This window comes from Gossypium hirsutum, chromosome A11 (genome assembly GCF_007990345.1).
Source record: "Gossypium hirsutum isolate 1008001.06 chromosome A11, Gossypium_hirsutum_v2.1, whole genome shotgun sequence".
NCBI lineage: Eukaryota > Viridiplantae > Streptophyta > Magnoliopsida > Malvales > Malvaceae > Gossypium > Gossypium hirsutum.
Window position 1 is genome coordinate 111,647,077 of NC_053434.1, and position 18,368 is coordinate 111,665,444.

The following is an 18,368-nucleotide window of genomic DNA, read 5'->3' on the forward strand; positions in this document are numbered from 1 at the left end:
AGTCCAAAAACCATATTTTGGAAAAATACAATTTTACTCCTAAACTTTTACATATTTACAAATTAGTCCCCACGCTCGTAAAATGAAATGTACTCATTTTCTTTGGTACCCAATCCTAGTCGAACCTATATCATGCTTGTACCAGCCCACATTTTTCATCAAATCACATTTTTACTACCCATTTTTACAACTTTTACAAAAATGTCCTTTTTAGGTGTTTTCATCAAAAATCACTTAGTAAAACATGTTTATCACACATCAAATATTCATATTCTTTCATTAAACATTAAAATACATGCATGTCACACATGGGTCAAATTTCAAACATGAGCCCTACTTCAAAATATGGCTAGAAATAAGTAAATCGGGTTACGAGGACTTCAAAAATGTAAAGAACATTAAAAACGGGACTAGAATTGACTTACAATCAAGCTTGGAAAGTGAAGAAACCCTAGCTATGGTTCCTTAGAATTTTCGGCACAAGAGGTTGAAGATGGACAAGATTTTTACTTCATTTTCCCTTTTAATTCTTTTATTAACCAAATGACAAAAATGCCCTTTTTGCTAAACTTTCAAATTTTACCAATTCATGGCCATTTTTCTCCATAAAAATAGAAATTGGTAAAATTGCTATTTAAAGACCTCTAATTAATAATCCATAGCTATTTTATGCTTAAAGCTTCTAGAATCACATATTTTGTAACTTTTGCAATTTAGTCCTACATGTCAAATTGGACACTTTATCAATAAAATTTCTTCAATGAAATTTTCACACAATCATGAAAACATATCATAGACCTCAACACATTCATAAAATAATTATTTCTACTTTGTATTTGTGATCTCGAAACTACTATTCCGACTAGGCTCAAAATCGGGATGTTACAACTAGATTTTAAATTTTGTCAATATAAAAAACATATCTATACTGCTATATATTAAAAGCCTTATTTCTTTTACATCTATAAATGGTTAAAATTTCAATTGTAGTACATTTATTTTATTTAAATTACATAAAAATGGTCAAATTTTAATTTTGATCTTTATACTACATTCAAATTTAAAATTTAATCTTCATATTCTATTCTCTTATTATATAATTTGGTATCTAAATGTTTATAATTTCATTAGCTATTTATATAAAAAGAAGGTACTAAGTGATTCTTTTATCACACATGTCCTTTTTCTTTTCTTTTTTTTGCCTTATAAAATAACAGTAAAATTTTAATATTGATCCCTTGGATAAAATTTAAGATGTAGTCTATATTAATTATTTTAATAAATATATATATATTAAATAATAAAAATATAATTATAATTAATATCCGTTTTACAATTTATATTTAGGATTTGTGATTATTCCTCCTACTAATAATATTTTCAAAGTTCGAACCTGTGTTCTCTCCTTCAAAATATAAGGTGATTTACCATTACACACAATCATTTATTTACCAAAGACAATTAGAATTAGTGCATTACATATAGGATTGGGCCTCCTCGCCTTACTGAGAGACCTTGGGTTGGGATATCTAAAGCCCTTAGAACCATGGATTTGAGTCTCTGCCTTCAAGTCTCCAAAGTTTGAAACCTTTCAAGAGCTTGAAAATGATGCCTTTTTTACTCTCAGTTCCGCTTAAAGTATGGCCGGTAATCAAATCACTCCCCTCCAAGAATAACCAAAGGAAAGCTAACCTTGGCATTGCTGAGCAAAGAACACGCCTTTTTTATTCATCTCTTGATCTCATCTGGGATTTTTTTTTTGGTGCTCTAAGAATAAGAAAAACCCAGTTTTTTTGGTCAAGGAATCAACAACCAAGAAACGCGTTAAAGAAAGTGGAAGAACACTGTCTATGAACTGGAAGGATTTTGAGTGAAAGATCCAAAAGAAAAAAAAAACAACAAAAGATCTAATGATCATTTCCACCCAAGAGAGCAGAAAATCTGAAGATCTTCAAGAATTTCCCTCTCCTTTCACAATTCCTCTCACCTTCATTTCCATTCCTTCAAGAACAGAATCAACAGAAAGGCTGAAACTTTCAAGAAATAAGGAGTCTCAGAACACCCAAAGTTTGGATCTTAATGGCATGGCCCTCTCATTCCCACCTTTCCTCAAATCCACCCTTCTTTGCTTGACACTCCTTTCATCTCTTCTCTTCTTCTTCTTCCTCCAAGCCCCACGAAAACCCCCACGAATCCCTCAAAGATCCCTCCTTTCAACTTCCTGTTATTCTCGACAATCTTCTGATAGTACCCTCATTAACTACCTTTCCCTTCATTACTGTCTTTTCAATGAAAAGTTTTTCCTCTCTATTCCTTTCCTTTCCCTTCTTCTTCTCCTTGACTTTTACATTCTCATCAAAACAGCCCAATCCCATTTCTCTGTTGTCACCACCAAGCTCTCTTCTCTCCTTAACTTGTCCCCATCCATGGCTGCTGTCACTCTTTTAGCCCTTGGAAATGGTGCTCCCGATGTGTTTGCCTCCCTCCATGCTGTTCGCTCGGGTCATTACAGAACTGGGTTTGGCGCAATTTTGTCGGCTGGGACATTTGTATCTGCTTTTGTGGTTGGTTTTGTTGCTATCTATGCAGCACCTTTTGGGGTAAAACCTGCTCCTTTTATAAGGGATGTGTTGTTTTATCTAACTGGGGCATTGTTTTTGTTCTATGTGTACTTGAGTGGGGAGATTTTTGTGTGGCAAGCTGTTTCTTTTGTTGCATTTTATATATTCTTTGTTGGGTTTGTGTTTTGGATGGATTTTGGGACCGAAAGAGAGGAGGAGAAGCTGGCTTTACAGAACGAGATGGTGACAAAAGAAAGCCATTTGCTGGGTAAAAATGGTGAGGTTGGAGATGTTGAGAGGGGTATGAAGGTAGACAAGAAAGCATTTGGAATTGCAGGAGTATGTGAAGTGGTACGTTTCTATAATTTACTTGAAAAGAAACTTTATATGCTGTGATTTGTTTGTTTTAATGTTGAATGCAAGTATCATTACTTGATTGATGGAATGAAAGAGCATTGGTAGGGTATACAAGCATTTCTTGATGCTACTTTGATTGTAGGTGCTAAGTGTTACTAGGAACCGAATCTTGATGCTGTTGGCTAATGCTTAATGGCTTATATTTCTGGAACTCACATATTGCTTGAGATAGATAACTAGAAATGGGGTTAAAAGTTGAAACAGTAACATCTAATAAAGCTCTGTCGTTTGCCCTTTTTTCTTTATCTCCTGGATTAAATATTTGAGGTGAGCACATTTTTCAGGTTCCTTCCCTGTAAATTGAAGAATGTACATGTTGCATGCCATGAACATAAGAGGAAAAAGAAGGTATAAAGAGAGTTTTGGTTGTGCCCTCCTTTCACTATTTCTTGTCTATGGACCATGGCATTGGAATGAAAGAAGTAAAATGCAGTTTGTATGTTGTTGAAATTCATTCTTCCTTTGATGTCAATGCTTTTATGACTGTACCTGTAATCTGTAACTATGAAACTAACCTGAGACACTGGGAAATATGATACTATACACATTGGTTTTAGCCCCTTTTAAGAATATAGTGTGCATGGGTCCTTTGCAGGATTGATAGACCTTGAAGGTTTGAGTGCAAAAATTGTATTGACCTGGCAATTTCATGGCTGAAATTAGAATGTTATATTTTGCTTACTACTTCATGTTAGGAGCTAGAAAAAGGCAGGTTCCATGAAATTTCTCAAATTGGGTTCTAATTTACCTTTTTTTTCTTTTGTTCAGCTCAATGATGTTTTGTGCTTCTACTCATATAACTTCTTCCAGTTTTCACTATAATGTTTTTGTATTTTGTCTTCAATGCAGATCTCGAAAGCATGGGAGGTTCCTATAATTTTTCTTCTCAAGCTCACGATTCCGCAATCTTCCCCTTCTGAATGGAGTAGATTCTACCTATCTGCTAACATTGCGCTTTGCCCACTAGCCCTTTTATTTGCTTGCAACTCATTCATGCCATTAGATCACCCGATTGTGTTCCTCCTTCCAAACACCCATTTCCCTCTCTGGGTTGTTGTACTCTTTGGAAGCTTCTCTCTTGCCACCCTTCACTTTATGTTGGAAAAAGAACCTCCAAAGAACGATCAAATCCCTGTAGTGGTTCTGGCTTTTGTAATGAGCGTGTTCTGGATATCAACTGTCGCGGGGGAGTTGCTGAACTGCTTGGCAGCCATCGGATCACTTCTTGAACTGCCTCCAGCACTCCTTGGTCTCACGGTACTTGCATGGGGAAACTCTGTGGGAGATCTTGTAGCTGACGTTGCGGTTGCCAAAGCCGGTCATCCGGCAATGGCTATGGCTGGATGCTTTGCTGGGCCAATGTTTAATATGCTTGTCGGGCTTGGATCAGCTTTGGTAAAGCAAACAACTAATGTTTATCCAGAAGCCTATCAGCTTAATTTTCACATTGGTATTATTATTGCATTTGTCTTCTTGCTTCTGAGCCTGATGGGATCTCTATTGGTTATAACTTGGTCTAGATTCCGGGTGCCTAGATTTTGGGGATTCTGCCTTGTTGGCCTTTATATAATTTTCACACTAGTTAGCTTGATCATCGCTAAGTTCTCCGGTTGATTGCTATGATCCTCTAAGCTGAAGGCATTCAATTCATATATGCTGATGTATGGCCTTTATACATTGTTTGTCTCGGCATTATGTGGTGCCAGATTAGTATATATTGATTGTGTGAAAGGAGGATGAGTACAGGGAATTGCTGGGGAGGGGGGTTTACCTGCAATTTCTAGACAAAATTGTATTTCTTCATGTATTAGATTCTCCATATGATAATGAATGTTTTGCTCAAGAGCAAATTAGAATATCATACAAATCAGAATAATTTCTTTGTAATAGGCATTTAGTCTGAGCCTAAAATGATGTAATTGTATTCAATAGATGCATACTTTCAGTAATGAAATTCCTCAATTTTGTTTTCCTTGCACCTTTGGTTTACATCTTCTTGGCTGGATTTTACTTTGCTTGTTCCTGCCCGAATTCTTGGTTTGGTTTAAGTGAAGCTTCAAAAAAAGCTCCACTTCTGCTGGTCAGATGAACTTTGAAACTTGTTCTAACATTGTTAGATTAAAGTGTACAACTATTAAGTTAGTAAGAATATCTTATTCTGATTCAAGTGTGAGTGTTGGGTATATTTTAAAACAGATATTTTCATTCTTTGTTAAATTTGTTTATTTTAAAAAATTAATCCTCACATTCATATATAAATATTCATGAACATAAATGTCAAATTCGAAGTGCAATCATATTTTTATTTTCTAGGTGATCTTCTCACATGTCACCTTACTTTTCAACATGAATAAGAATTGGGAGGCAAATCTCTCTTGTAATAATATTTAAACTTTTTATTTGAAGGGGTTTGATTTGCAAACTTTGAACCAATCACATCAAAATTTACTTTTTCTGCAAGTAAATGTTGGTGAGAGAAATCTTTGGTAAATTGAAGGAAAGGGCAAGTTGGTCCCAAAACCGAAAATAGGAAAAAGAAAGGGGGAAGGCAATATAAAAAGTAGGTTCTGACATCATAGGGTCAAAATTGAACAGAGAAAATACTCACAACATCAATTGAAACAACTCTGCTTTTGTTGTTTCCAATCTTAGGTTAGTTTTTGTACGATAAAAGTTCCAAACTTTTCTTCTTTCTCTCAACCCTAAAAATTTTCCATAATCAGATCTTTTCTCATCTTACGGCTAAAATTCTCTTAAAAAGCGTTTTACCCAAATTTACCGTCTTGATCTTGGAAGCTTCTCTTCTCTTTTGACATCTTTTCTCTTTTTCTTTTTATTTTGTCTCAGGTGGTTCTCAATCTTCCTATTCAAAGGTACAATTTTTTTCTCCAAAAGGTATAAGCTTTTTATTTTATTTTATTTTATTTTTCTTTTATACTTTCTTTTATACGTATAATCTGGGTTGTTTTAGGGATGTATGTTATTTGAATGATCTTCACTTTTCATGGTTTTTCTTCTATGTTTAATTGCTGTAAATATATTGGATTTGTTTGATTGAGTAAGCTGCTGATTAATTACCATATTTGGGTTCTTACAGTTTTTTTTTAGGAAAATCATGAACAAGTTCATATTTTTACTGCCTTTTATTTAAATGGAAAATTGATCAACAAATTTTGCCCTATGTTTTTCTTTTTTATATTATGTTGTTTATATGGTAATTTATTTGCCAATTAGCTTGAGCAGTGTTGTTTGAATCTCTAATGGAACTTGATCTTCCATAGCAAGATATTAGAGGAAGGGGAAATGATGGATTATATTTATATGTTCAAATACAATTCGCAAAGAAAGAAACCGAGTATAAATCAATCAGTTTTCGAGTTCTCTTGATGTGTTTACTTGTTTGCTTACCTTTCTGATATTCCTTATAAAGAGTTGATCTTGTCTGAGAGGACTGCAACTAAAAATGTAATGCCTAACCGAAGTTTTTTGCTACAATGTTCTGTTTTATTTCGAGCAGATACATTTAAGTTTTAGTCGTGCAGATTAGAATGGATCACCAGGGGCATGGACAGCCCCCGGCAATGGGGATCATAGGTGGTGGAGCCCAAATGCCGTACGGCACTAACCCGTATCCAAACCAAGTGACTGGGGCCCCGAATTCAGGATCGGTTGGAGGCATTCAACCGAGCAGCCAGCCAACAGGAGCTCAACTTGCACAACACCAACTTGCTTATCAGCAAATTCACCAGCAGCAGCAACAGCAACTTCAGCAACAACTTCAGACATTTTGGGCAAATCAGTATCAAGAAGTTGAGAAAGTTTCGGATTTCAAGAACCATAGTCTTCCTTTGGCCAGGATCAAGAAGATCATGAAAGCAGATGAAGACGTGCGAATGATATCAGCTGAAGCCCCTGTCATTTTCGCCAGGGCATGTGAGATGTTCATCTTGGAATTGACGTTGCGTTCGTGGAATCACACAGAAGAGAACAAAAGGAGGACGCTTCAGAAGAACGACATCGCAGCGGCGATTACTAGGACTGACATATTTGATTTCTTAGTTGACATAGTTCCCAGGGAGGATTTGAAAGATGAAGTTCTTGCTTCAATTCCACGAGGAACAGTACCCGTCGGAGGACCTGCTGATGCACTTCCTTATTACATGCCTGCCCAACATGCACCTCAAGTTGGAACTCCGGGCATGATTATGGGGAAGCCGGTCATGGACCCTGCTTTGTATGCTCAGCAATCTCATCCGTACATGGCACAGCCACAGCAGATGTGGCCACCACCAGGTCCCGAGCAACAGCAGTCATCCTCTGATCATTAGCAGCTCTATTCGTAGAAGGTAACAAGGCAGTTGCAGTGTTGTAAATTGCTTTAGTTGCTGTTTCATTCCATGGGAACTTTCATTTTCATGTATTCTTACATTTGCTTACTTTGCAAATTGGTAACAGACATGCTTCTTGAGACATCTCGAGAATGTTGTACGGAGACTGAATAAGGAGGTGTTGTCTTGTTGAAAAGCATGGTCAAGATTCTAGCTCAAAGATCAGACTGTAAATATCACTCTGAACAATTTTCATTTCATTTCCTTTGTTTTCTCTATCTCAATTCTAGTTGGAGTGATTACATAGAGATGTAAATATAAATATATATTTATATATGTAGAAATTTCAGTATGAGGTAATCTTTCCTTCATCATCAAGTATCAAAGCCATTGTGCTTGCCTTTTAAGAATCCAAAAATTTTCCGTTAGTTTATTTCATTAGATAAACTTTCATTAAGTGGAATTTAAGCAAGATTAATATGAAATCACTCGATTTTGTCCGTCCAGGTTTAATCAAAAATGAAAATACATCTTTGTAACCGAAATATAACGCCAATGTTTGAACTTGGATCAAATGGCCTGTAACTGGCTCAAAAAGTTTGTTGGGTATATGACATTACAACTGTGGACGGTACTTCATTTTTTGTCTCTTTTCTTCATTCTCCCGTTTCAACCATTGAATAAACCGAAAGTGAAGGTGGTGTGTAAACCTTTATTGCACTGCAATTATTTTCCATCTCTGGTTTATATAATCCACTGACTCTTAAATCACCAACATCACAGTTCTTGCCAAAATATCCAATTTTTCAGCAATATCTGACCACTGATTTTTCTCAACAATTGTCATCTTTGCTGAATCTTCAACTGCAAAAAGACATACAGCACATCCTAATTTTTAAAATATCTCTACATGCGGTGTGGCAAGGGAGAAAAGTCATTAGACATGACATGACATGAAGTTGCATTACTTTCGAGAATGATACTGACAAGGAACCCAACATAAGACTTGTCACAGCGCTGTTTTGCCTTTACCTGGATTCTCTGCTTACAATAGAATTTACAGATAAACGAGGTTACTAATACTACTTACTAGTGCTACACACTAAACACAGACATGATAAAAAGCTTGGATTATGGAGCTTTCATGGAGAAGTTTTCTCTCCAATTAAGCCCTTCACAGCACCAACTCCCCTTGAGAGGCCTCACGTTTGCTGTTAAAGACATGTTTGTCACTCCCTTTCTCCATCTAATACTTTATTTTGTCAAGTATTTGCGAGCTCTAAAATTTTTAGGCTGTTTTATTATTGGACCTTTTCTTTCCTGTTCTTCTATCTCAGTGTTTGAGTCTAATTTATTTAAATTCTAAACTGGAAATAGATTTGACATAGAGGGATATGTCACTGGCTTTGGAAACCCTGACTGGGCCAGGACTCATTCAGCCGCCACGTCAACAGCGCCAGCAGTGATGGACCTCTTAACGGCAGGCGCAACTTGTCTTGGAAAAACTGTCATGGATGAAATGGCTTACTGGTCACAATTTTGATAGATTTTTATGCCTGCATATATATTTTCTTTTCATAATACTTGTTATATGTGTACTTTTTTTTCTTTATTCAGTATGTATGGAGTAAATAAACATTACGGCACTCCCACAAATCCTTGTGTACCAGATAGGGTGCCTGGAGGATCTTCCAGTGGCTCTGCTGTTGCAGTAGCTGCAAAGCTGGTAGATTTCTCCCTTGGTGAGTATTTCCAATCAGAATGAGATGCCTTTCTTTATGTATCCTCCTTGAACTGAATGAATATTTATCTCTAACACAGGAACTGACACTGGTGCTAGTGTAAGAGTCCCTGCATCATATTGCGGAATTCTTGGATTTCGGCCTTCACTCGGTGCCGTCTCTACTGTAGGAGTTCTTCCGATGTCACAGAGTTATGATACTGTGGGTAAGAAATAAATCTGATAGCCGAAATTTTGTCTAATCTTGATTATGCATCAATGATGCTGCAACGTTTAAACACATTTCAGAGGCCACAAGTTCAAGGATCAAACATATTAACAAGGATGTTTTTGGAAATTTTAGCTTTTGATATTGTATAATAATAAGGTTCCCTTTTTAATGTAACCAGACAACATTAATAACTACTTTTATCTGTACTTTAAGTCAGAACCGTATAACTTGTAGAGCCTTAATTTGATATCTATTTTGACCCCAGTTTCTCATTTAGGATGGTTTGCTCGTGATCCTATGATTTTAAACCGCGTTGGACGTGTTCTTCTGCATTTACCTGACGTTGATCCTATCAAACCAAGTCAGATCATTATTGCAGAAGATTGTTTTCGGCTGTCTACTATTCCAAGTGACCGAACAGCTCAAGTTCTTGTAAAGTCAATTGAAAAGCTCTTTGGAGGTAAGTAATTCTACACTAGGCTTTTGTAAACTTTGTTCACAGGACTTCCTTTGAAGGCTTGTCCTTTAAGGACTTCCTTTAGGCATTGAGGGCATCCAGAATTGAATGTCTCTTTTCAGGCATCTGATATTAAGATAGATTTTGTCCCAATAAATATGTCATCCGATTCATGGTACTTTGCATTTGGGACCAACTATGCTTTGGTACTGAAAATTGCGTTGCTTGTCAGTAAGCTGGCTCTCATTTTGTCTACTTAAAAGTGCAGCTCAATGTGTTAAGCATGTAATACTTGGAGACCATGTGAAGGACAAAGTACCAAGTTTGCAGCATTTCATGGATAAGGGAAATGAAGACCAAGAGGATGATATACCATCCTTAGCAGCCCTTTCAAGTGCAATGAGATTACTTCAGAGGTGCTAAACATCTTGAAACTTTTAGTATGAATTTAGGATAAGATATTTAAGCATTGGTTACTTAGCTTATTTCCTGTAGGTATGAATTTAAGAATTACCACGCCAAATGGGTCACCAAAGTGAATCCGGATTTCGGTCCAGGAATATCTGAGCGGATATGGGATGCCATTAAAGCAACAGGAGAAAATATTGATTTCTGCCACTCAGTGAGGACTGAATTACGCGCTGCGCTTACTGCCCTGCTAGGGGTAACCTCTATTACATTCATTGTAAAGGTTTTGCTAGCCAAATATGCTGCTGGTTCAAGTAAACAGTACTAGGCAAATACGGACACTTTATATAAACTTATTCATTTCTTATGAATCAATCTACTTATATCGGCTCTTTTAGGATCATGGCATCCTTGCTCTCCCAACAACACCAGGGGAACCACCAAAAGTGCAAGCAAATCCAGCCACATCGGATATATTCTTTTCTAGGCCTTTCAGCTTACTGTCCGTTGCTGGATCATCTGGTTTCTGTCAGGTTCGGACTTGATATGCTCCCTTTTTTTTCTTTGTTTTTGGCAGCGTTCTTGAAATGGGTTACCATGTGTTCTCTACAGGTTAGCATACCTCTAGGGAGGTATGATAATGTTCCTTTGGCAATTTCCCTAGTGGCAAAACATGGCTCTGATGCATTCCTGCTCAATCTTGTCGAGACTTTATATGACACCCTCCAAGAAACTATATAAATTATGTCTTCCATAAATAATCATGCCTCGAAATAATTGTGCCTCCAAGTTCCCATGGTGCAGAAGACATGGGAAATTGGTTCCACAATTTCTATTTCTAGATTCATGTACATGAACGCCATAGTATCCGGAAGCTAAAGTGTAATTATATATATAGGAACATAGTTGCTGCTCAGTTTGTATAGTATATAGTTTTAGTATGGATACTGCTATTAAGCTTTTGAACACAAAAGTTGCTCCTGTGGTTTTATCTTTCCAAGAAAAACCTATGCATACAATACAACTAGCTGAAACGCATTGCTGACAACCGATCACCATATAAACAAAGACATAATTAGATCATCATTCAGCTTCTTTGGATTCAGAAACTACTAACAAAAACACTGCCGAGCTTTCTTCCCCATGCTATCCAGCATTTGGAAATAGGCTGATCTCCATGATTTCTTAAACAGCAAAGGCCCTGCAAAGCTCCAAAAAGCAACAACAAATCCCAGCGCCATACTCACATAAAACCAAAACCAATCCACTTCAAGTCCACCCTCTGATCCCTCACTATTTCCTCCACCAGCATCAGGTTCCACAGCATTTATGCTGCAGTTATCTGTGAGTGGAGGTCCACAAAGGGTGTTACCAGCAAAATTTGATGCAGCAAAACTTTGGAGTTGAGTGCTTGATGGAATTTTCCCCGTTAAATTGTTGTAAGCCACGTTCAAGTAACTCAAGAACGTCAACTTTGATATACTTGGACGGATTGCACCAGAGAGTTGGTTGAAAGAAAAGTCAAGAGATTCTAATGTCCCCATATTGCCTATGGTCTCAGGAATCTTTCCCAACAAACGATTTATCGACAGGTTGAGCGACCTTAACCCGAGAAGGTCTGTAATCCCGACAGGGATTTGACCAGATAAATTATTATCTGAAAGGTCCATGCTTGTCACAAGTTGAAGGGTAGTACTGTATTCAAGCAATATTCCCTTGATCACCACTAACGTTGTCTCTATTGAGTTCTTGAAATGACCAAAAGAATAAGAAATTGGGTCACTTGAGTTTCTTACACTGGCCATTGCACTAAAATTATTGAAACATTCTGGTATATTTCCTGACAAATTGTTGTGTGCCAGGTCTAAAATTGTTAGAGAACCAAGAGCACAGAGTTCAGGAGGAATATCACCTTGGAAATTATTCGAACGAAGACCAAGAATCATGATTCTTGACAGCCTTTCACCGATCCAGTTTGGTATGTTCCCTTCAAGTTTGTTTTCACCTAGGTCGAGAGCCAACAATGATGAACAATTCTGCAGCGATGGTGGCAAAACTCCAGAAAGGTTGTTCTTGCCTAGGTGTAAAGACTGAAGAAAGCTTAAAGAACCCATGGAGCTAGGAAGGCTACCGCTTAGATTATTGTTCTTTAAATCCATGGAAAATATGTTTGGCCAACTCATCCAACAGTCAGGAATTGGTCCACTTAGATGGTTATAGGCCAAACGAAGAGTTCCCAAGCTCTTTGGTTCCTCCATCTTGCAACACAACAAGGGTGAAATGGACCCTGAAAATGAGTTGTTTGAAAGATCTAATGTACCAACATTAGATGGCAAACAAGGTAATGAACCCTGGAAGAAATTAGAGCTCAAATCAATGGAAGATGCATAACCAAGTGGAGGATTTGTGTTGAGAATCCCAGCTACTCTCCCTTGGATTTGATTGTGAGAAAGGTTCATATAAAAGATCTGGGAAGACAAGTTCCAAAACCAGTCAGGAATTGTATCAATTATCCTTGCAACAGATATATCCAGAAACAGAAAATCCTTCTGGTAACGTAGCCAATTGGGAAATCTTGGGCCTAAGTTCCATGATGACAAAGCTATAACACCGAGTTGGAATGGGGGTACCCAATCAGGACTCACTTTCAAACTCAGTCGATTCCCCGAAGCCTGAAGTAACCTCAGTCTCGTGACATGAGAAATGAGCCTCGGACACCACACCCTCTAACAGGTTTTTACCAATCCATAATACTTCCAGTTTCCTAAGCTGTCCAAACCATTCAGGAAAAGACCCGTTAAATCTATTTTCAGATAGGTCCACTTCTCTCAAGGATGTAAGTGTTCTTAATGAGTCTGGAATTGGACCCGAAATTGAATTGCTGGTAATGTAAAGGTCGACTAGATTTTTGAATAGACCAAGTTGATTGCTCATATGACCTGAAAGTTGGCAGTTAACCAGAACCAAGGACTCAAGTCTATCAGACAGGCATCCTGACACAGATTTTAAGACATCTGATATATCTTGACTCAATTTGAGACCAGAAAGAACAAGGATTCTCAAGCTGCAAAGCTTTCCCAATGATCTTAATGCTGCTCCTTCAAGTTTGTTGTATGCAAAGACGAGGCTTATGGCAGATGTCAAGTTTCCAACTGTTGAATATTGGCAATATCCCACATTAGGAAAAGATAGAAATGGAGGGGGTTTGGTTTGTTATATATAGAACCCCTCCCCCTTTGGTTGTATCATCCCAAAATCTTCTCATTTGTAATATTTCTAGAGGAAATATTAATTTGGTAGTGTCCGAGGACGTAAGCTAAATTGGCCGAACCTCGTTAAAACTCTGGTATTTTATTTCTTATTTGTTTGCTTTTATTTAATAGCTTTATGTTGGTTATATTTATTTAGTTATTATTGCTATAAATATCTAAGTGAGTTCTGTCTAGTTGTTGGGTTTTAAGCGGGACCATTGTGACCCCTCCAATTTAACTGGGAATTTTCTTAGTATAATTGTTGGCATAATAATTATCTAAATATTTCTGATAATATTGTTATTAATATTATCGTCGCTTCCGCAACAATTGGTATCAGAGCCAAGGTTTTGTAGTATGCTCTGTGTTTGCAGCTTAGTCTGATCTTACACATCAGAAACATTTCCGAAAGCTTGTGGGTATTCCGCATTTGGTGGCTATTAAATAGAAGCTATGGCAAAAATGACAGAAGAAAAACCATCCATATCAACAACTTCCACTTCGTACATTTTGCCGAGGATTGGAACTGCAAATACGAGATTTGTAGTGGAAATTTTGATGGAACAGGTCATTTCGGCATGTGGCAAAGTGAGCTTCTAGATGCCCTCTTTCAACAGGGTCTAGATATTGCCATTGAGGAAGAAAAACCAGAAGGGGTTGATGATAAAGAATGGAAGACCATCAACCGATTGGCATGTGGTACAATTCGATCATGTCTTTCCAGAGAGCAGAAGTATACATTCAGTAAAGAGACTTCTGCAAGTAAATTGTGGAAAGCATTGGAGGAGAAATTTCTGAAGAAGAACAGTCAAAATAAGTTACATATGAAGAAAAGACTGTTTCGTTTCAGTTATGTTCCTGGTACCACGATGAACGAGCACATTACCAATTTTAATCAGCTGGTGGCTGATTTGTTGAATTTGGATGTGACTTTTGAAGACGAAGACTTGGCGTTAATGTTGTTGGGATCGCTTCCTGAGGAGTTTGAGTACCTTGAAACTACTCTACTTCATGGAAAATCGGAAGTAACTTTCAATGAAGTAACTGCTGCATTGTATAGCTATGAACTACGCCGAAAGGATAAGTTGAAAGGTTCAGGTGAAGGAGCAGTGGAAGCATTGGTAACAAGAGGTCGTCAGCAAAGTCAGTCTAAGGGGAAGAGAAGAAAGTCCAAAGGTCGAGCTGTTGCCAAAGATGAATGTTCTTTTTGCAAAGAAAAAGGACATTGGAAGAAAGATTGTCCAAAATTGAAGAAAAAAGGGAAGACTCCGCAAGATGCAAATGTTGCAGAATGCAATAGTGAAGCAGAGTCAGACTTTTCTCTTAGTATGACATCTTCAACATTATATACAGATGAGTGGATCATGGATTCTGGTTGTTCCTATCATATGTGTCCCATTCGGGAATGGTTCTTTGAATTTCAAAAACTAGATGAAGGGGTTGTTTACATGGGTAATGATAACACATGTAAAATAGCCGGGATAGGTTCAATTAAACTAAGGAGTCATGATGGATCTACTAGAATTTTGCGGGATGTACGATATGTCCCAAAGTTGAAGAAGAATCTCATCTCTTTGGGGTCGTTAGAATCTAAAGGCCTAGTTGTGACAATACGAGATGGAGTTCTTAAAGCAACTTCAGGAGCATTGGTGATGTTGAAAGGCATAAGAAAGAACAATCTGTATTACTACCAAGGTAGTACAGTGGTCGGGACAACAGCAGCAGCAATTACGAGTACCAAGAAGGACGCTGAGGCAACACAGCTGTGGCATATGCGTTTGGGCCATGCTGGTGAAAAATCCTTGCAAACTCTAGCCAAGCAAGGATTATTGAAAGGTACAAAGACTTGCAAACTTGAATTTTGCGAGCATTGTGTTCTGGGAAAACAACGAAGGGTGAAATTTGGCACTGGGATTCACAATACTAAAGGTATTCTGGATTATGTGCATTCTGATGTATGGGGACCGTCCAAGACTCCATCACTTGGAGGAAGACGTTATTTTGTCACCTTTATTGATGATTTTTCCAGACGAGTTTGGGTGTTTCCTATGAAGAACAAAGATGAGGTGCTTGAAGTTTTCCTTAAGTGGAAAACTAAAGTTGAAAATCAGACAGGAAGGAAGATTAAGGTTCTCCGATCAGACAATGGTGGAGAATATAAAAGCGATCCTTTCCTGAAGATATGCCAAGATTGTGGCATAGTAAGGCACTTCACCGTAGGTGGAACACCGCAACAGAATGGGGTGGCAGAGCGTATGAATCGAACGCTTGTGGAGAAAGTTCGATGTATGTTATCTAATGCTGGATTAGATAGAAAGTTTTGGACTGAGGCTGTGATGTACGCTCAACATCTCATCAATCATTTGCCATCATCTGCTATAAATGGCGAGACTCCTTTGGAGAAATGGTATGGAAAACCTGCTACTGATTATGACACCTTGCGCATTTTTGGTTCTATTGCATATTATCATGTGAAAGAATCAAAGTTAGATCCAAGAGCAAAGAAGGCTCTATTCATGGGCTTCAATGCTGGTGTTAAGGGATATCGTTTGTGGTGTCTAGAGGCAAAGAAGACGATAATCAGTAGGGATGTTACCTTTCATGAATCTGCCATGTTGAATAAGGTAAATCCAGAAGGAGTGAGTAGTACTTCGCAGCAGGTGGAGTGTACTCCGCAGCAGGTGGAGTTTGAGCAGAGTGTGGTAATTCCAGCAGAAGGTACCACTAGTGATTCTTCATTGGCAGATGCAGAGTCAGATGAGGAAGAGGTTTCTACCCAAGAACCTCAACAGCAATCAGAGCCAATTGCAGTCAGAAGGCAGAGACGAGAAATTCAGAAACCAGCTCGTTTCACTGACATGGTAGCTTATGCACTTCCAGTTGTTGATAATATTCCATCCACTTACACCGAAGCCATTCAGAGTTTAGAGAATAATAGATGGTTAGGTGCAATGGAAGAGGAAATGCAATCTCTAGAAAAAAACAAGACGTGGAAGCTGGCACAACTACCAAAAGGGAAGAAGGCGATTGGTTGCAAATTTGAAGACACTATTGAAGTTTGTGTTATGAGAAGATGTTCGAAGATGTGGAATATCGCCAAGGTGGAGATTTGTTGAATATTGGCAATATCCCACATTAGGAAAAGATAGAAATGGAGGGGGTTTGGTTTGTTATATATAGAACCCCTCCCCCTTTGGTTGTATCATCCCAAAATCTTCTCCTTTGTAATATTTCTAGAGGAAATATTAATTTGGTAGTGTCCGAGGACGTAAGCTAAATTGGCCGAACCTCGTTAAAACTCTGGTATTTTATTTCTTATTTGTTTGCTTTTATTTAATAGCTTTATGTTGGTTATATTTATTTAGTTATTATTGCTATAAATATCTAAGTGAGTTCTGTCTAGTTGTTGGGTTTTAAGCGGGACCATTGTGACCCCTCCAATTTAACTGGGAATTTTCTTAGTATAATTGTTGGCATAATAATTATCTAAATATTTCTGATAATATTGTTATTAATATTATCGTCGCTTCCGCAACACCAACACCCTCTGAGATTGTGCCTTGAAAGTTATTGGACCCAAGATTGAGGTGCTGAAGATGGTTCAAACTGTACAACCAATCGGGTATCGATGAATTGAATCCGTTGCTTGATAAGCTGAGATATGTAAGAGAGGTCATGTTTCTTCGACCATCAGGGAACTGACCCTGGAAACTGTTATGGCTTAGATCAAGTGAAACCAGGGAAGTAAGGGTAAAAATCCAGCTAGAAATGAAGTTACTAAATGTATTATAGGAAAGGTCCAGAGATCCCAGGGATGAGAAATTAACATTTTTCAATGGAGGGACAGGATCAAGATCACAGTTGGATAGACTTAAAGCAATCAAAGAAGGGAGAGCATTTGTCACCTCTAACCAATGGGAGGCTTTGCTGAGAGTTACACCACTCAAATCAAGGGATTTCAGCTTTGTAAGATTGGTAAGCCATTGAAGATTCTCTGCATACAGATATGTAGATAAAGTATAATGGAGATCAAGGTACTGCAGATGTGTAAGGTTTCCGAGTTGAGGGGGAACCGAACCCTCGAATCCAGCATTAGAGAGGTTGAGATATCTAAGATTGTGCAAAGAACCAAGGAATCCAGGAATTTGTCCTCCAAAATTGTTCCCACTCAGGTCCAGGTACTGCAAATGCTTCAAATCAAGCAAAGAAGAAACTACCTTGCCACTGAATCTAGACCGCTCAAAAGGCTTGCCTGGAAAGCCTGTATCTTCGGTTGGATTATGAAGATTTCCAAGATGAAGCTCGATGACATAACCGGTTAAGTTGTCACATACAAGACCAGTCCAGTCACAACAGTTGCCCCCATTGCTCCAAGAGGCAAGCTGGTCCGAAGGATCTGTCAGGTTTTGTTTGAACCTCAGAAGAGCCTGTCTCTCACTTTCAATACAAGCAACATCCAAGATTGCATTGCAAATACTAATAACTAGACAACCGAGACAAAACGACTCTAAGAAAACAATAGTTCCAACTTTCTTGGAATTGTCCATGACCATGCAAAGTGAAGAAAGTGAAGTTGTCTTCATCTTGAAGCTAATTTATATACAAGTGTCTTGCATTAGAGGTGCCGCAAGGAAGAGCCTTTCCGGTTTTATTTTATTCTTTTACATACGAAATCTTACGTGTCCAATACATTTATATCTTTTTTCTCAAGAAAAATGGCTTTTATTACAAGTAATTTAGTCATTGACAATTATATGTAAAATAGTATATATTTGAACCTCTTTTAGCATATTAGTGCAGCTTCACACATTTCTTTCGAGACTTTTTTCCTTTCCATGGCTACTTGTATTAAATAAATGTTCTTTGGTCTACCAAGACTCGGTCACAGCTCCTGTAGCCCACCAATCAAAGTTTCTTCTAGAAGTGTATAAAAACATATGACTTGGAAAAAAGTTTTAAAAAATTAACATTCATGAAGAACATCCTGGTTTTAA

General features: G+C 37.7%; 4 protein-coding genes across 7 annotated transcripts; 3 read left to right on the forward strand and 1 right to left on the reverse strand.

The window, feature by feature from the left end:
- The first annotated feature begins 1,529 nt into the window (after positions 1 to 1,529).
- On the forward strand, positions 1,530 to 4,956 carry LOC107887692 (cation/calcium exchanger 5). The gene is made up of 2 exons (XM_016811931.2): positions 1,530 to 2,912; positions 3,828 to 4,956. Exons 1-2 carry the CDS (start codon positions 1,911 to 1,913, stop codon positions 4,590 to 4,592), a joined length of 1,767 nt encoding a protein of 588 aa, XP_016667420.1. The 5' UTR covers positions 1,530 to 1,910; the 3' UTR covers positions 4,593 to 4,956.
- A 543-nt stretch (positions 4,957 to 5,499) lies between these two features.
- LOC107887675 (nuclear transcription factor Y subunit C-9) lies at positions 5,500 to 7,658 on the forward strand. Of its 3 annotated transcripts, none has more exons than XM_016811919.2 (4): positions 5,500 to 5,630; positions 5,826 to 5,851; positions 6,496 to 7,324; positions 7,434 to 7,658. In XM_016811919.2, the coding sequence occupies exon 3, from the start codon at positions 6,527 to 6,529 to the stop codon at positions 7,304 to 7,306; it is 780 nt and encodes a 259-aa protein (XP_016667408.1). In that variant the 5' UTR covers positions 5,500 to 5,630; positions 5,826 to 5,851; positions 6,496 to 6,526; the 3' UTR covers positions 7,307 to 7,324; positions 7,434 to 7,658. The 3 variants fall into 3 exon arrangements, with proteins under 3 accessions (XP_016667408.1, XP_016667403.1, XP_016667413.1); XM_016811914.2 differs by having other exon boundaries at positions 5,517 to 5,630; positions 5,826 to 5,873; XM_016811924.2 differs by having other exon boundaries at positions 5,567 to 5,851.
- Positions 7,659 to 8,121: 463 nt separating this feature from the next.
- LOC107955704 (amidase 1) lies at positions 8,122 to 11,096 on the forward strand. Of its 2 annotated transcripts, none has more exons than XM_016891504.2 (9): positions 8,122 to 8,530; positions 8,684 to 8,836; positions 8,924 to 9,048; positions 9,128 to 9,253; positions 9,524 to 9,718; positions 9,984 to 10,131; positions 10,211 to 10,379; positions 10,522 to 10,656; positions 10,736 to 11,096. In XM_016891504.2, the coding sequence occupies exons 1-9, from the start codon at positions 8,421 to 8,423 to the stop codon at positions 10,862 to 10,864; spliced, it is 1,290 nt and encodes a 429-aa protein (XP_016746993.2). In that variant the 5' UTR covers positions 8,122 to 8,420; the 3' UTR covers positions 10,865 to 11,096. The 2 variants fall into 2 exon arrangements, with proteins under 2 accessions (XP_016746993.2, XP_040935788.1); XM_041079854.1 differs by having other exon boundaries at positions 8,129 to 8,530; positions 9,536 to 9,718.
- Positions 11,097 to 11,235: 139 nt separating this feature from the next.
- Positions 11,236 to 17,957, reverse strand: LOC107887669 (receptor-like protein EIX2). The gene is made up of 3 exons (XM_041082137.1): positions 16,913 to 17,957; positions 12,769 to 13,275; positions 11,236 to 12,725 (listed from the first exon to the last, which is right to left on the reverse strand). The coding sequence occupies exons 1-3, from the start codon at positions 17,955 to 17,957 to the stop codon at positions 11,236 to 11,238; spliced, it is 3,042 nt and encodes a 1,013-aa protein (XP_040938071.1).
- Positions 17,958 to 18,368: the final 411 nt, after the last annotated feature.

What these genes read in the sequence shown, in the direction of transcription:
- LOC107887692 (XM_016811931.2), top strand. Translation starts at nt 1,911, where the DNA reads ATGATCATTTCCACCCAAGAGAGCAGAAAATCTGAAGATCTTCAAGAA. An exon ending in TTGCAGGAGTATGTGAAGTG is followed by an intron (nt 2,913 to 3,827) that starts GTACGTTTCTAT and finishes TCTTCAATGCAG; the next exon opens with ATCTCGAAAGCATGGGAGGT.
- LOC107887675 (XM_016811919.2), top strand. Translation starts at nt 6,527, where the DNA reads ATGGATCACCAGGGGCATGGACAGCCCCCGGCAATGGGGATCATAGGT.
- LOC107955704 (XM_016891504.2), top strand. Translation starts at nt 8,421, where the DNA reads ATGATAAAAAGCTTGGATTATGGAGCTTTCATGGAGAAGTTTTCTCTC. An exon ending in GCTGGTAGATTTCTCCCTTG is followed by an intron (nt 9,049 to 9,127) that starts GTGAGTATTTCC and finishes TCTCTAACACAG; the next exon opens with GAACTGACACTGGTGCTAGT. An exon ending in AATTGAAAAGCTCTTTGGAG is followed by an intron (nt 9,719 to 9,983) that starts GTAAGTAATTCT and finishes TTAAAAGTGCAG; the next exon opens with CTCAATGTGTTAAGCATGTA.
- LOC107887669 (XM_041082137.1), bottom strand. Translation starts at nt 17,957, where the DNA reads ATGAAGACAACTTCACTTTCTTCACTTTGCATGGTCATGGACAATTCC. An exon ending in CACAATCTCAGAGGGTGTTG is followed by an intron (nt 13,276 to 16,912) that starts GTGTTGCGGAAG and finishes AATATTCAACAG; the next exon opens with TTGGAAACTTGACATCTGCC. An exon ending in GGAATCGACTGAGTTTGAAA is followed by an intron (nt 12,726 to 12,768) that starts GTGAGTCCTGAT and finishes TCGGTGTTATAG; the next exon opens with CTTTGTCATCATGGAACTTA.